Raw genomic sequence first — 18,721 nt, 5'->3', positions numbered from 1 at the left:
TCATTATTTTTTGTATTCTCTCTTACTATACATATCTATAGTCATCAACACAAATTCTTTAGCCAATATTCTCCTTGCATTCCCTCTATCCTGTTCTTTGTGTTCATCTAGATTGAGTGTGTGCGTTGTTGTGCGATCCTAACAAATGGTATCAGAGCAAGACGAAATTCACCACGATCTGTGAAGATGGAAAACTTAAAGATTGGAATTGAGAAGTTCGATGGATCCGATTTCAGTTTCTGAAAAATGCAGATTGAAGATTATCTGTATCAGAAAGGTTTTCACGAACCCTTTGTTGGGGGTGTGCCGAATACCATGACTACGGAGCAGTGGAAACTCAAGGATCGACAAGCCTTAGGGCTGATCCGGTTGACGCTATCCAAAAACGTGACGTTCAACATCATCACGGAGAAGACAACGTTAGATCTGTTGAAGGCACTGTCGAATATGTACGAAAAACTGTCGGCTATAAACAAGGTGTATTTGATGCGAAGATTGTTCAATCTACAGATGTCTGAAGGTGGATATGTTGTTGAAAATATAAATGAATTTAATATGATCGTAAGTCAACTAAATTCGGTGAAAATTAATTTCGAGGATGAAATTAAAGCATTGATTTTGATGTCATCTTTTCCCAAGCCGTGAGATACTGTTGTTGCTGTAAGCAACAGTTCCCGAGGATCTGATAAACTAAAGTTTGATGAAATTCGAGATGTAGTTCTCAGCGAAAGTATTCGCAAACGAGAAATTGGAAATTCATCTGGTAGTGCTCTCAGTGTTGACCAACAGGGAAGAAGTAAACCGAAGGGCCCAAACAAAAGGCGATCAAAATCAAAGAATCGAGAAAAATCTTCAAATAGACCAAACGTAACGTGTTGGAATTGTGGAGAAAAAGGTCACTTTAGGACAGATTGTACAAGACCAAAGAGCAAGCAGAATCACAAATCTGGAGATGATGATGATTCTATAAATTCAGCAGAAGACATTGGGGATGCTCTAATCCTCAGCGTGGACAGTTCGATTGAATTCTAGATTTTGGATTCAGGTGCATTTTTTCATTCGTCTCCAAATAAAGAGTTGTTCCAAAATTTCAAGTCTAGAAATTTTGAGAAGGTGTATCTTGCCGATAACAAAGATTTGGAGATTAAAGAAAAAGGGGATGTCTGCATAAAAACTTCAGTAGGAAATCAGTGGACATTAAAGGATGTCAGATATATTCCTAGTCTCAAGAAGAACCTGTTCTCTATTGGTCAGTTGGACAGCACAGATTATGCAACAGAGTTAGGGAAAAGTTTGTGGAAGATTACGAAGGGTGCTATGGTGGTAGCACGTGGCATAAAATCTGGAACTTTATACACCACTGCAGGGTGTATGAACAGCTGCTATTGTTGAGAGTGCTTCAAATTCAAGTCTATGGCACAATAAACTTGGACATATGAGTGTGAAAGGAATGAAGATGCTGGCTGCAAAACGAGTTTTAGAAGGTCTGAAATCTCTTAATGTGGGTCATTGTGAGAACTACGTTATGAGCAAGCAGAAACGAGTTAGTTTCACAAGGACTGCTAGAGAATTGAAGAAAGTGCGGTTGGAAATGGTCCATACAGATGTGGAGCAAGGTTCCAAAACCACGAAGCAAGTGGGAGTTGAGCTTGAGTTGCGGGGAAACTCACCTAGTGATATTGTAGCAGATACTCATAAAACTCTTGAGACTACTGCTGAGAAACCAGATGTGGAGCAAGTTTCCAAGACAACAAAGCAAGTGGGAGTTGAGGTTGAGTTGCGAAAAAAATCACCTAGTGATGTTGTAGCAGATACTCAAGAAACTCCTGAAACTGTTGCAGAGGAACCAGCGGTAAAGCAAGTGACACCTAAACCGGTGCTGAGAAGATCAACTAGTACTATCAAAGTACCAGATATGTATGTACCTTCATTACACTATCTGTTGCTGATAAAAGAGCACTAGAGCCCTTTGATGAGGCTCTACAGTTGGAGGATACAACCAAGTGGGAGCAAGCCATAGATGATGGGATGTCTAGGCTTCAAAAATGCATTGTACTGAAGCTGAGTACGTGGCAATAGCTGAAGTTGAAAAGGAGACGATATGGATGACTGACTATCTGGAAGAATTGGGCAAGAAGCAGTATGAAAAGATTCTTTATAGAGATAGTCAGAGTGTCAGACAGTTGGTGAGGAATCTAGACTATCATTTTAAGACAAAACATAGAAGTCGATACCATTTCCTAAAATGATTAGGTATCTTCATTACTAAGTATCTAAATCATTTTGGTAAATACGTGGTAGGTATTTTTATTCCTGAGATACCTAAATCATTTTTTCTAAAATGTATAAATTAATGGGCTTATACGATTACTGGGCTTGACCTTATTGAACTAATGATGATATTTTAACAAGTTGGAAACATTTTTTTTTTTTCTGTCGCTAGATAAATGGAGTCGGGAACGGGATTATGTTCTCCCATCCCTGCCCCCATACAATTCCTCGTCTCAACCTCGTTTAATATATATAGTTAATTTTGAAACTCTAATTGTAATATTTAAACTAAAAACTACGTTCTAGATTTTTTTTTTTAATCGTTAAAGGCTATGTGGTAATATTAAAATTCAGATTTTTAAAAATGATGTAGGTAGAACATTATATATATATATATCTATTTGCCATATGTTTGCTTATGAAATATATTGATCGGTTAAAAAAAATTTGTAAAATTTTTTAATAAATATTATATTGATTTTTTTATAATAACTATTTTCTTTAAAGAATAACAAACCGGTAAGAATTGCTTGCATAGAATTCCCACCTCCTAGAGATATCAATCATACAATACATTTTAATGAAAATAAGGAGAAAATGTTGTTGAAATTATCAAAAGATATTTCAATTCATGGCACATTAAAGAAGAATGAACTTTTAGTGTTATAAATTTTGGTGTATTTCATTAATGTATTTTAAGACTTTTTATTTATTTTAAGTTACATTTATATCATAGTTAATTATGACCCTAAAGTATGAATGTTACGACTCTTGGAATCCCTTTAATAGTTTCATCTTGAGACTATATAAAGTCATGTATGTTATATTTGTAAGTAGACTCGAAAAATATAGTACAATGAGCCTTTGTGTTTTCTTTCGCCAATTACTAAGTTTCTTTGCAATTCTATATAGCTTATGTTGCATGTAGAATCATTCAAGTTCGACATGATCAATCTTGCTAGTGGAGTGATTCGAATCTCAAACAAGTGTTATTGCCTTGAGATATTTGATCAACAAGAATCATTCAAGCGAGACATGATCGATCTTGCTTGTAAAGTAGTTCAAATCTCAAACAAGTGTTTTTTTCCTTGAAATATTCGATCAACAAGGTAATTTGAATCTTATTCCCCTTGCAGTGATTTTCATATCAGCTCCTATCTTCACAAAAATAAGTGTGGGAACCAAAACCATCCTTATTTTAAAGGACTCAAAAAGTTAAAAAGTCGTTCTAAAGATGCCACGGAGAAAAACCTATCGATCAACGAACATATCATAGGCTTGAATCATTGAACAAGTAGACAAAGAAAAGAAAAAAAAAACTAATTTTTGAAAAACAATTATGATGAAATAATAATTTTTAAATAATAACAATAACAATAATAATAATAAAACGTGGGCTCCAAGCTGCTTACCCTGACATATATAGCGTACGGGTATCCGATTGAATTGGACGCTTAATCTCCAACACACAAAAAAAATGGAGATTTGGTTCGTCGCCATCGTCTCCCTCTGCGTCTGCTCTCTTCTAACCTCCATTTTTACCCATTTCCGAAGCTCCACCAATCTCCCACCAGGCCCTCCTTCAATACCCATCATCACAACTTTCCTCTGGCTCCGCCGATCGCCTCTCCAAATTGAATCTCTCCTCCGCAGTTTCGCCGCCAAATATGGCCCCGTCGTCACCCTCCGCATCGGCAACCGCCCCACCATCTTTATCTCCGACCGCTCTATTGCTCATAAAGCCCTCCTCCAAAACGGTGCTCTCTTCGCCGACCGTCCACCGGCTCCACCCATGAGCAAGATCATCTCCAGCAACCAACACAATATCAGCTCCGCCTCTTATGGCCCACTCTGGCGCCTCCTCCGTCGCAATCTCACTTTCCAAATCCTTCATCCTTCTCGGGTTAAGTCCTATAATCGAGCTCGCAAGTGGGTTTTGGATATTCTTCTTAATCGACTTGTTTCTCATTCGAAATCTGAAACTCCCGTTACTGTCATCGATCATTTTCATTACGCTATGTTCTGTTTGTTGGTGTTGATGTGCTTTGGGGATAAGCTTGAGGAACCCCAGATTCATGAAATTGAAAACGTACACAGAGCTATGCTGTTGAGCTTTCGCCGTTTCAACGTCCTTAATTTCTGGCCAAAATTGACCAAGATTTTGCTCCGTAAGCGCTGGGAGGCGTTCTTCGAAATCATAAGAAATCAGGAGAAAGTCATCATTCCTTTGATTGAAGCAAGAAGGAAGGCCAACCAAAACAGAGCAAACAGAGCCGAAACTGAAGAAGATTTCGTGGTGTCATATGTGGACACACTCCTCGATTTGGAGCTTCCCGAGGAGGACAATAGAAAGCTTACCGATGAGGAGATTGTGACCATATGCTCGGAATTCCTCAACGCCGGCACCGACACGACGTCCACGGCCTTGCAGTGGATAATGGCGAATATAGTGAAATACCCAGAAATCCAACACAAGCTTTTTACAGAAATGAAAGGAGTAATGGGAGATGGAACAGGGGAGGAGGTGAAGGAAGAGGATTTGGGGAAGCTTCCATATCTGAGAGCTGTGGTTTTAGAAGGATTAAGAAGACACCCACCAGGGCATTTCGTGTTACCACACGCAGTGAAAGAGGACACGATGTTGGAGAATTACGTGATACCAAAGAATGGGAGTGTAAATTTCATGGTGGCGGAGATGGGTTGGGATCCGGAGGTGTGGGAAGATCCGATGGCGTTCAAGCCGGAGAGGTTCATGAAGGGCGGGGAAGAAGAAGAAGAAGTGGCGGGGTTTGATATAACAGGGAGCAAGGAGATAAAGATGATGCCGTTCGGCGCAGGGAGGAGGATGTGCCCAGGATTTGGTCTTGCAATTCTTCATTTGGAGTATTTCATAGCCAATCTGATTTGGAGGTTTGAATGGAAGGCGGTGGAGGGCGACGGCGTCGATCTGTCGGAGAAGGTGGAGTTCACGGTGGTGATGGATAAGCCTCTCAAAGCCAACATTCATCCCAGGTGAATTAAAATAAAATACTATCATGTAACACCAAGCCGTTGAATGTCTTTCTCTATGTGCTTATGATGTAGCACCAAATAATCGGTTACCTATGTATTATCTTTAGAAGAATCGAGTATAGTTCAAGTCATTCTCGATGTGCTTATGATGTAACACCAAGCGGTAGATTATGTAATGTGTATCATCTTTTGGAGAATCGAGTATGGAACATGTCATCCCGGATGTGCTTATGATATAGCACCAAGCTATCGGTTACCTAGTGTGCATAATCTTTAGAAGATTGGAGCACAAGCTAGGTAAAGATCAATCTTTTTCATCTTAGCCTCTCCTACCGTACTTTAAATCAACTTCTCTTTATCACCAATAATATATTTGGCTACACTCGAGCCACTTGGCCCAATAGTATGGTGCTACATATTAATTACAATTTTATCTTTTTTTAAAAGAAATTAATTCTTTTTTCTTTTTTAATATTTAATTTTTAATTTACTTTTCACATTTGCAGTGTAGATACACATACTCCAATATTTGAATCAAATATAGAGAAAAATTTAAGGCTCGAGCAAATTTAGGGTTCGAGCACATAGCAAATTTAGGGTTCGAGTGCATAGGCTTGGGCTAAGGTGCTCTTTCGGGCTTTTGACCCTTTATTCTTATCTCCAAATACCTAATACACTCGAGTTTAAAATATATTTCTTCCCATTTGTAAGTATGAAATTATTCTCATGCATCACGTGATAATGTGATAATAATAGATTTTAAGTGACAAAGTAACTCAATCTTAGCTAAGTATAGCTAAGCATGACATGTACTATAAAAAACAATAATAAAATAAGGCTATAGGTCACGTGTCATTGAGTTATATTTTTCAAACGATTTAGTGTGTACTTTTCAAGCTGTGTGGTGTGACATATTCAAGCTTTAATGGGAACTTAGCATGACCACACACATAGGTTTATTAAATTTCAAAATAAGTGAACTCAAAATAGCCACCATCACACTCCGTCATTTACCCACATAATTATCTTCCAGAATGAACTAAATCAAAGAAGAGTCGCAAGACCAATTGAATCATGAATCAAATATTGGATGATGGAAGTCCCACATCTGCTGATTTAGGGAATGATCATGTGTTTATAAGCGAGGAATACTAACTCCATTGGTATGAGGCCTTTTGGGGAAGCCCAAAGTAAGCTCATGAGAGCTTATGCCCAAAATGGACAATATTATACCATTATGGAGAGTGTCATGTTCGTCTAACATCAAAGATTTGTAAATTCGGTATAAGAAATTCGGTATTTGTCAGATTCCCAATCGGATGGACAATAAGCCACCTACTTGTAAACTCTCTATCGCGTTCTAACTCAATAAGCCACCTACTTGTAAACTCTCATCGCGTTCTAACTCAATCAGCCACAAAGCTTCTCCTTGGCTTTAAAACGTCTGGTTCTAGTTTTATCTTCTTGAGGCTATTTTAGTCTCAGTCCTTTCATTTTAAACCCTAAGAGTTCCTTATACGAGCTGTGAATGACTAGTGACCCTCTGTCAAAGGCTACTTCATGTATGGCTCATATCAGACTCGAAAGGAATGAACTCTTCATCTAGCGGAAGTATTGGGAACCGTTTTGATTTTTATTAATAATTAAAACAAAGTAATAAATAGGAGAGTAAGAACTCTACTTTGTAGAAACCCTAACTTGCAATACTCCTTTAAGGTATTCCAACCATGAAAAAGCTCTCCAACATTCCACGAGATCTTCTTTGCTATGACTCGAACACAAGGTCAGGACTTGTGGGAGCCTCTTAAAAGAAAACTTCAAACGGATTGGAGAAGGAGAGTTTCGAGAATTCTCTGTAGATGTAATTTGATTCTCTAGAGAATGTGAGAAAGATTCGTATATGTTTGGCTCAACCCGAAGGTTCTATTTATAGGGACTCTTTGAGAATTTTTGCCAAATAATATATTTATGTATTTAATATATTATGATATAATATCTTATACAAATCATATTTAAATATTATAACATATCATAATATATAATTAAATTTTAAATATATTTTTATTTAATTTATCAAAATATTTAATATTTAATGGTATCAAATACAATAAATTTTTTTTTAAAATATATCTAATATAATAAATCTTAAATTTATTTTCTCCTTTATATTTAATATATCTAATATATTAAATATCAATGAACCTTTCAAATTTTCTTTCAAATATATTGAACTTTTTTGGCATTAGGGATCTCAGGTACTTACATATTATAAGGATACAAAATTAATTAATTAAACTCTTTAATTAATTAATTTCCATTCATTAACTATAATCATTCCACTATAGACATAGAGTTGCACTCTTATGCATTACAGAACAAGTTATGTTCATTGATATAACCATTACAAGCAAGTCGATAGTTATTCATAATTACAGTTTGGTCAAAATTCTGTTTTACCCATCTAATTACATCTTTTACCTTAAGTACCACTGATTCTCTAATGAGCAATTTGTTTATGATCCAATCATAAACCAAGTCCCTCTCGAGCCAATGAGAGGGTGGGGCCTCATTGTTTAAGTCTAGAAATCAGTACTTGAGAACAACTCATCTATTTTTCTTACATGGAAAGGGGTGAATTTCATCTCATGATATTATGTTCTTAACTCCCTATTTGGTCAAACCCCCAAAATGGTAGGTATATTGAATCGGTTAACAGAGTCATTCTCACCCATGTAAACTAAAGGACAAGCACTCATAGGCAGAAGTTCATAACTCACTCAGGATTAAGATCTAGTCGCATGTGGAGACATGTGAAATATTAATCATCTCAATAAACGAATTTATAAAGAGAGATTAAATATTTCTTGGTCCAGTCTTATACAAACTAGTTGTATAGGATACCCCCACTTACATGTCTCCACATGAACGATTTGGATCAAATCATTTGTAACTATTACAAAATGGGTCGTATCAATAGTGTTACCAAGATAAGGCACCCAACCTTATCCATATACTATAGACTCTTTAGGTTATTACTTGAACACGATCATTTGTATGTCAACTACATATTTTTCAAGATTACATTAAAAACCTTGAATTTTCATACCATGGATAACAATTAAATTACAAATAAAATAATAAAAATTATTGTTAGAAACTAATAATTAATTACGAAGCTTTAGGGCATAAATCCCAACAGAGACTATATGGTATCTTATCTAGGGGGTGAGCTGACGCCTCCCAGGTCCATAAAGTCACCCTCGGTGGGGGGCGTGATCCCTCCCTTATCCCATCTAGCTAATGGTTTGCACCACGTGGATCTCTCGTTTCCCATGCAAAAATGGCTAGGTTTAGTCAGATTTTGATTAGAAACCCTTGTTCCCCTACGAAGCTATTGACATCGTTCATAGATCTTGTAGTCTAAGAACCGCTCTTAAGATAGTTTGTAAACCATGGTGATTGGTTAGGCTCCTAAGGAAAATGTTAGGTTTAAATTAGGTAACTAGTCAACCTAACCACAAATCTCTGGTACATGATACTGGTTCATTAGAATTATTTGAGTGTGCACACAATAATTATCTAGAATCATCATACAAAATTCATGCAAAATAAACACACATGCTCAACACGATAACATCCATCAAGCACCTGGAGCCCAGATCACAATTCTCATCCACCTTTCGGCATGAATTAAACATATATGTAACAGAAGCATAAAATATAATTGCATCATTCAACAATTTTCATAATTTTTCATATTATGCATCCATACTTTTAATAATCATATTACCTAAATTCTTTTTATGGAAAAGCTTACCATCTAAGATAAATATACTAGTATGCATGCGCCAAGCCAATTTTCTAAATTCTATGGGGTGACTTACCTGATTGATTCGTGCTCTTTTGTTTAAAGTTTCCCCATATAGAGTGTCCAAAAATAGTGATTTTCTTCAATTAGGTCCCTCATGCGCCGGCCACGCGCTTCCATGCATCAGGGAGGCACCTACTCGCAACTGTCACACACGAGTACCATAAGCGGGCGAGTTTTGCAGACACGAGTCGCTGGATTGGTTCTAGTCGATTCGATCGGGTCTGTTAGATTTAGTTTCCTTTCAACCACAGGTCGAGTCGGGTTTGGTCTCGAGTAACGAGTCGGTTCGAGTCGAACCCCATCAGTCGAATTAGTGTTGCAGAAGTCGCATCTCTCTTCGGCTAGAGACGTGTTGCTTCGTTCAGCATTTGACATGTTGCTCAACGCAGTGAGCGACACGTGTCCCTTGCCTGGCCGAATGCGAATCTCTTCTCAACGGTTGATACGTGGCTCGCTGAAATTTTCTCTCCTCCTTGCGGTCATAAACACATATTCCTATTAGGTTTTCTTGAAATTTACACTTTTATATCTTTTTATTTTTAACTCAAATCAAGACAATTTCTTCAGCAAAGTTGAAGATCCCAATCCCGACTACATTTTGATATCTTTTTCTTGGATTTTAACTCCAACACCTAACTCTCCCAAGTTTCACCCTAGGTCCAAGATTTTGGCCGAGCTCCTTCATGGAATCTATTGAGCATCCTCCCTAGATAAACTTATCAAAATATTAGATCTCGATTCGCAAGATAAAGGCTCCGATCTGAGGAAAAACCTTCAAGATCTTATCCCATGGATTCATGATTTTCTTAACAAGAAATAGGACTCCGACCTCTCAGACCTATCTATCGTTCCAAGAAAAGAGTTCTTGCAACTAGATCGTAGTTGTAAATGATTTCCGGCGGTGGTCCAGTGAGATTTTAAAACTCTCTCTCTCTCTCATTTTTTTTCCCTCTTTTGCAAGTGTTTTACTAGGACATTCATGGACTCGTACCGTGGCTTTAGCGGAAAATTGCCCCTCAATTGACTTTGACTAAGAATTTTTTTTATTACAAACTCACAAATCCATGCAATGACGATGCTAATGGTGGTTACGACCATGGTTGTTTCACCGACTTCTGTGGTGAGGAGTTTGAGTTTGACTAAAATGTATGAGAGAACAAGGAAAAGCAATGATGTGAAGAGCAACTCTCATGAATACAATAAACTAGTCATAGCCAAACTTGTCATCCCAGTCAACGGTCATTGAAGGATTAAGATGACATTGATGTCGGAGAGGAAGGGGACAAAGATTTTCACGAGGTGATCCTAAAAGCCCTTCACTCGCAATGATAACTGGAGGACAAATCGACCTCTAGAATGACGATAAATAAAAATAACAACAAACCACTACCAATGAGTGTTGAGGATTATTGGGAGTGTGTTCCACATTGGTTAATTGAGTGGAAGATCATGGGTTTATAAGTGGAGAATACTGGTATGAGGCCTTTTGGGGAAACCCAAAGCAAAGCCATGAGAGCTTATGCTCAAAGTGGACAATATCATAGCATTGTGGAGAGTCGTGATTCCTAACATGGTATCAGAGTCATGTCCTAAACTTAACCATGTCAATAGAATTCTCAAATATCGAACAAAGAATTGTGGGCCTCGAAGGTGTAGTCAAAAGTGACTAAAGTGTCGAACAAATGATGTACTTTGTTCGATGGCTCTAGAGAAAGGAGTCGTGCCTCGATTAAGGGGAGGCTATTCGAGAGATTCATAAGTCTCAGGGGAGGCTTATAGTGTACTTTGTTCGAGGGGAGGATTATTGAGGATTATTGGGAGTGTGTCTTCTCAAAACAAAGCCATGAGAGCTTATGCTCAAAGTGGACAATAGCATACCATTATGGAGAGTCATGATTAGTAACAATGAGAGCACTCAATTCAACAAAATTTATTTCAAATGAGCTTTATTTTAATCAAAAGCGGACCGACCTAGTATAATCATGCACCAAAATTGATCATAGAATTTATTTTTTTAAGTGTGAAACTATCATTATGTTTAAGTAGATTTTAAGTGACAAAGTTGTTTAGTTTTAGCTAAATATGACCTGTACTCTAAAAAATAATAATAAAATAAGGTCACAACGATTGTACTTTTCAAACTATGCAATGTGACACGTTCAAGGTGTAAGGTTACAACGATTGTACTTTTCAAACTATGATGTGTGACACGTCCAACCTCTAAGGTTACAACAATTGTAAATTGTTAGGTTATGGAGCCTGATGTTTATTTATAGCTTGGTCAACGGTTATATCCGGTAAAGCTATATTTGATAAGGCTATATCCGGTAAAGCTATATATGGTAAATAGATATATATAGTAGATGGTTAAATCGGGTAAAGCTATATATAGTAAATAGTTATATATAGTAGATAGTTAAATCTGGTAAAGCTATATATAGTAAACTGAACTATATATATATCCGTCCGGTAGATCTTTGAGATGTACTTTTCTATTCTCTGTAATTCTCTCTTACTATACATACGTGAAGTCATCAATAGAAAAATTCTTTTAGCCAGAGTTCTCCTTGCACTCTTCTCTATCCTGTTCTTTGTGTTCATCTAGATCGAGCGTGTGCGTTGTTGTACAATCCTAACAAAAACTATGCGGTGTGACACATTCAAGCTGTAAGGTTACAATGATTATACTTTTCAAACCGTACGGTGTGACACGTTCCTGTTAGTAATAACAGATCTCCACAATGGTATGATATCTCTCTTGGAAGACTCCTCGCATGCAGCCAAGACAAGCAAACTGATGTAAGATGAGCTAACTTGCGCTCAGCCACCCCATTTTGTTGCGGGGTTCATGGACAAGTCAATTGACGCTAAATCTCATGCTCCTTACAGTATTTCATAAAATCATTTGAAAGAAATTCCCCTCCATTATCCGTGCGCAAGCACTTGATTTTCAATTTAAATTCTTTTTCCACATCATGCTTAAATTGAATAAACTTTGAAAAGGTTCACTTTTGTGTTCTAAGAAGTATACCTAACTGAAGTGAGAGAAACCATCCACAAACACCATCACGTAATGAAGGCCGGTATAGCTTGCTGTTCGCGTCGGTCCCAAAAGATCAGAATGAATCAATTCTAATACCGTTGAAGCTCTACTCTTTAAGCTTATGAAAGGAAGACGATGAGACTTGCCATATTGGCAGCCTGGACAAACCTCATCATGATGAATATCTTTAAAGAAGTTGTTTTGTGGATATTTTCTGCAACAACTAAAAACCCACATGACCGAAACGAGCATGCCAAAGAGTTGAGCTTGCATTATGACCAACTTTCTTGATATATTCATCACTAGCTGATAAAACATACAAAGATATTTTTCTTTTTCCACAAAACTGGATATCAGCATCAACATGTTTCACATTAGAGAGTATTTAAACATCTTTAGGACCAAAAAGAACATACCTTTCTGAATCTATTATTTGTGATACAGAAGCAAGATTTTTCTTCAAACCAGGAACAGGATAAACGTCCTTGAATAGAACACTTCCATCATTCAAATCTCCTTCTTTCGTCACAGGATGCATTGAATTATCAGCTGTCACAATAACCTTCTTTTGACAATGTGGACAGACGTCTAATAGAAGAGTTTCGTTTCCAGTTGCATGATGAGAGCAACCAAAATCGACAATTCATTCTTCATTGTAGTCTATAAAGGCATGAGCATTGGCAGAGACATCATCTTGGTGTATAGTTGAAGTCACATTTGTTGGCTGTGTTGTACGCCGAAAGCGGAACAAATGTACATAGAACACCAATGAACGGAATTACACAAAGAGACACCAAGATATTTACGTGGTTCGGAGAGAAGAAGTTCCCCTACATCCACGGGTAGCAACCAATCACTAATAAACAAAGTGTTACAAGTGAATACCTCACTATCGCACTACAAAGACTTTCACCAATATGTCACTCAAGAAATACAATGTGACACACAAAACCTGATAAGTTCAGCAGCAGATTGTTAGAGCAGAGAACATAAACAATTGGATCTCCAGTGCTGTTTTATTAATTCTAAGCATGGCATTATATAGCCTTCACAATCATGGTTGAACCTAAAAATATCAGCAGAAAGAAACTTGAAGTCTCAAAGAATATGACTCATCAGTCCTAAAGAATAGGACCTTATGACAATTTACAACAATCTCCACCTTGTCATAAGGTCCACCAGCCATAGTCAATAAATAACCCGTAGTAGATCGTCGCTTATCCAAATCACCAGCATAATCAGAATCCACATAACCAACTACAAGGTTGTCATGATTAAACATTTCTTGTTTTTGAAACTTAATACCAACATCAATAGTACCAAGAAGGTACCTAAGAATCCATTTGACAACCTGCCAATGCTCTTTACCAGGATTATGCATATAACGACTCACCATGCTTACTGCGTGTGAAAGATCAGGTCGAGTACATACCATAGCATACATCAAAGCACCAACAACATTTGTATAAGGAATATTCTCCATATACCTTTTGTCATCGTCAGAACTTGGACACATGAAAGCACTAAGTTTGAAATGAGGAGCAAGTGGAGTACCAACGGGTTTGGTTGATTATTCAAACTAAATCTTGTCAATACCTTGCGTAGATATTGAGACTGAGTCAACCAGACTATACCTTTTTTTCGATCTCGCTCTATCTCTATTCCAAGTATTTTCTTTGCATTGCGTAAGTCTTTCATTTCAAATGTTTTAGAAAGTTGATCTTTGAGCTTATCAATCTCCACCTGTCTCTTTGAAGCAATTAACATGTCATCAACGTATAAGAGCAAATAGATAAACGATCCATCATCAAGACACCGATAATACACACAATGATCAAATTGACTATGAGTATACATATGCTCTACCATGAAATGATCAAACTTTTTATACCATTGGCGAGGATATTGCTTCAGCCCATACAAAGATTTCTTCAATCTGCATACCAAATGTTGTTGTCCAACTACTCAAAAACCAACCGGTTGAGCCATATATATTTCTTCTTTCAAATCTCCATGCAAAAATGCAGTTTTTACATCGAGTTGTACAAGCTCAAGATTAAATTGAGCAACCAAAGCCAACAAAATTCGAATGGAAGAATGTTTTACCACAGGTGAGAAAATTTCATTGTAATCAATACCTTCTTTTTGTGCATAGCCTTTAGCCACAAGTCGAGCCTTATAACATATACTAGAAGAATCTTCTTTTTTTTTTGCAAAAACCCATTTACAACCAATTTTCTTCTTACCTTTTGGAAATTGTACCAAATCCCAAGTTTGATTTGTCTCCAATGATTACTATCTCCTGATTCACAGCCTTTTGTCAGTGCAATCTATCCGGGCTCTGGATAGTATCTTTGTAGTTGTTGGGAACTTCATCAATCAAAGGGAAAGCATATGCTATCGTATCATCAAACCTTGCAGGTTTTCGAATTTCCCTTCGTGGTCTATTCCTGGTGATGAACTCAGGTTCCTCCACTCTTTCATTTACAAGGCTTTACTCCTCTTGTTCTAAGACATCAGAGTTATTATCTACCTGATCAATAGGTTCTTTAGTAGGAGCAACCATATCAGGAGAGAACACCACCTTCTCCACCTGCTTCAATGCCTCGTCATTATTTTCAATTTTCTGCAAAAACATTCCAGACTCATCGAATGTCACATCTCGACTATTAACAATCTTACTTGTTTCTGGACACCATAACCTATACCCCTTTACACTTTTGCTAAAGCCCATAAACTTAGGTTTTTTTGCTCTAGGATTCAGCTTTGAGTCTGTCACATGATAATAAGCAGGACACCCAAACACATGCAATTATCATAATCACTAATAGGAGTACCCGACCATACCTCAAGCAGAGTTTTCCCACCATTTCGAGAAACAGGTAGACGATTCATCAAGTGAACTGCATAACTGAGAGCCTCAGCCTAGAATGCCTTACTCAATCCTGCTTGAGACAATATGCATCGACCCTTCTCTATTAATGTCTGGTTCATTCTCTCCGCAACTCCATTTTGTTGTGGCTTACAAGGAACAGTGAAGTGTCGAATGATCCCTTCATCTCGGCATACTTTAAGGAATAGATCATAAGTATATTCTCAACCGTTGTCTGATCTCAGCTTTTTAATTTTCCTGTCCGTCTAATTCTCTACCATTTTCTTCCACTCTAGGAAGATTTGGAGAACCTCGTTTTTGTGCCTCATGGGATACACCCAAACTCTCATCGAGTAGTCATCAATAAAGGTGACAAACCACCTCTTTCCTCCCAATGAGACATTCTTCGTGGGACCCCATACATCAGTGTGAACATAATCCAAAATGCCCTTTGTTTGGTGTATAGTTGTACCAAACTTCACATTTTTTTGTTTACCAAATATACAATGTTAACAGAAATCAATTTTACAAGTTGTGGCACCATTAAGGACTCCTTGGTTCACCAATGTTTGAAGCGTCTTCTCACCAGCATGCCCAAGTCTCATGTGCCATAATTTCGATATGTCTTGTTCTTTCGAACTTGCCACAGCAGCATGCCCAATTATTGTGGTTCCGTTGAGGTAGTATATGCTACCTCTTCTAGTTCCTTTAATTGCCACCAAAGCTCCACGAGCTACTTTCAAATTCCCTCCTTCCAAAATGATGCGATGACCACTTGCATCCAAAATGCCAAGGGAAATCAAATTTTCTTCAAGTTTGGGACATACCTCACATCATTGAGTTTTCGTATAACCCCATCAAACATCTTGATTTGTACTGAGCCGACTCCCATCATCTTGCAAGTACTATCATTGCCCACATAGACAACTCCACCATTGAACTCTTTGAAGTCCAAAAACATTTCTCTGTTGGGACACATATGATAGGAGCACCCAGAATCAAGAATCCATTCATTGGTTTGGCTAACTGGTAAAGAGATCGTCAAGGCATTATATATATCAGTGTCGTCATCTCTAACCACATTGGACTTCAACCCCTTCTCTTTTAAGATCGGGAAATCTTTCTTCCAATGGTCTTTCTGTCGACAATATGCACACTCATTTTTATCAAGTTTTCTCCAATTATCAGATCTACCTCTCGACTTTGATCGAGACTTTCCACATTCGCTCTTTTTCCAAGTAGAAGTCCTTCCACGAGCAATGAGAACATTTGTGCTAGGTCTTGATATGTCTCCTTTTCCTTCTTTCGTACCTCATTATTCATTAAGGCATTTGAAACATCTTCAAAAACAAGATCAGTGAGTCCATGTAGTACGATGGTTACTAAAAACTCATAGGATTCCGACAAAGAATTCAATAGTAACAACGCCTTGTCTTCATTAATTGTAACATCTAGATTGAGCAAATCAGTGATGATTTTGTTAAAATCATCCAAATGCTCAGTCATTGACTCATTGAGATACCTTTCTTGTAGTCAAAACGGAAGAGTTTCTTCTTCAAATAGAGTTTATTTTCCACACTCTTCTTCATATATTTCGCCTCAAGCTTGTCCCATAGTTCTTTCGCCATGGTAACCTTCATAAATGGATATTTCTGATCCTTGCCAAGATAGGATCGAATAATTCCACAAGCTTGTCGATTTAATTTCGTCCATTCGGCGTCTGTCATGTCTTTAGGCATCTCCTTTTGGAGAGAAGCATCAAGATCTTGCATGACCAGCAAATCGCTAACTTCGCCTCGCCAAACACCAAAATTATTGGTTCCATCAAATTTCTCTACTTCGAGATTGGAACTCAACAATCTCGATCCACGCCGTGATTTAATTCCAGATGATTCTGCCATTTGCAATAATTAATCTGGATGTAACTAAAAAACACAATTCTTGAAAATTGATTTTTAAGAAAATAAGCACGATTGTGAGCACGTCTAGTGATCGATGAGGCCAAAACTTTCACAATACCCCAAATACCACAATCAGGATCTGATACCACTTGTTGTGCGCTGAAAGCAGAACAAATGTACTCACAACACCAATGAACGGAATTACACAAAGAGACACCAAGATATTTACGTGGTTCGGAGAGAAGAAGTTCCCCTACATCCACGGATAGCAACCAATCACTAATAAACAAAGTGTTACAAGTGAATACCTCACTATCACACTATAAAGACTCTCACCAATATGTCACTCAAGAAATATAATGTGACACACAAAACTTGATAAGTTCAGCGTAGAGAACATAAACAATTGGATCTCCAGTGCTGTTTTATTAATTCTAAGCATGGCATTATATAGCCTTTACAATCATGGTTGAACCTAAAAATATCAGCAGAAAGAAACTTAAAGTCCCAAAGAATAGGACTAATTAGTCCTAAAGAATAGAGGACATTGGTGAGAGTCTTTGTAGTGTGATAGTGAGGTATTAACTTGTAACACTTTGTTTATTAGTGATTGGTTGCTACCCGTGGATGTAGGGGAACTTCTTCTCTCCGAACCACGTAAATATCTTGGTGTCTCTTTGTGTAATTTCGTTCATTGGTGTTGTGAGTACATTTGTTCCGCTTTCGGCGCACAACAGGCTGGTCAAGAACCTCAGTGGTTAAGCAGTGTTCCCAAATTGGATTTGAAGAACTTTTACTTTCATGTACAACATTTACTTCTAATTCCTGCATTTTAACTCGACAATTTGGCTTGATATGGTCTGACTTTCTGCAACGATGACACACCACTTTCACCTGACAATCTCGTTTAATATGACTAGGTTTTTCACACATGTAACAAGCTTTAAATGACTTCTTTGATGACTCCTAATTTCTGAGTCTCCTTTGATCTTTGACATACAACACATCTTCTGACTTTGGGGAAAACTCGTTGCTGCTAGGAAAGAAGATTCTCCAAGTCAATAACTGAAGGCTGATTTGCCCACCCTTGTATTGAGAAAACAAAGGGTATAAAGTCTTTTCGTATTCCACGAATGAGATAACGTCGTAATCGAGCATCAGCCACTGGCTCCTCAGCATCTAATTCTGAAATTTCAGGACATAGATTTTTCACTTTCAAGAAATATTCTTCAATAGAAAAATTACCTTGAGTTAACACAACTAGTTCATTCTCTAGAAATTGCAATCGAGCGGTATTTTTCTTTGAGACCAACTTTTGAAGTGTTTCCCATACTTTCTTTGGTGACTTTAAATCACGAACATGATCAATATATTCCTTCTAATCAAAGTTCGCAAGGTAAATAAGGCTTTTCCGCATTTGATCTTCCATTGTCGGCGTAATTCTACATTCTGTGGAATATGTACTAGAATTTCTATGTCATCACCTTCAATTAAATCCCACAAATCTTGCTCTGGTAGATAAGCTTCCATACATAACTTCTAATATAAATTCCACAAATCTTGCCCCGGTAGATAAGCTTCCATACATAACTTCCAATAACTATAGTTATTGCTAACAAGTTTTTCCATAGCTATACCCATAGGAGCACTTCTACCATTCATCTCGTTTGAGTAATAATATCAAACCCTAGTCACCAACTAGGATCTAATACCAAATGAAATAATATCTACCACTCAAAAGTGTGAATAGA

General features: G+C 37.4%; 1 protein-coding gene across 1 annotated transcript; it reads left to right on the top strand.

The window, feature by feature from the left end:
- Nucleotides 1-3,730: 3,730 nt before the first annotated feature.
- LOC111777376 (cytochrome P450 89A2-like) lies at nucleotides 3,731-5,414 on the top strand. The gene has a single exon (XM_023656935.2). It carries the CDS (start codon nucleotides 3,749-3,751, stop codon nucleotides 5,285-5,287), a length of 1,539 nt encoding a protein of 512 aa, XP_023512703.2. The 5' UTR covers nucleotides 3,731-3,748; the 3' UTR covers nucleotides 5,288-5,414.
- Nucleotides 5,415-18,721: the final 13,307 nt, after the last annotated feature.

The sequence above is a fragment of the Cucurbita pepo genome, chromosome 16 (assembly GCF_057944985.1).
Source record: "Cucurbita pepo subsp. pepo isolate OVF chromosome 16, ASM5794498v1, whole genome shotgun sequence".
Lineage (NCBI taxonomy): Eukaryota > Viridiplantae > Streptophyta > Magnoliopsida > Cucurbitales > Cucurbitaceae > Cucurbita > Cucurbita pepo.
This window is presented reverse-complemented; position numbering and strand designations above follow the sequence as displayed.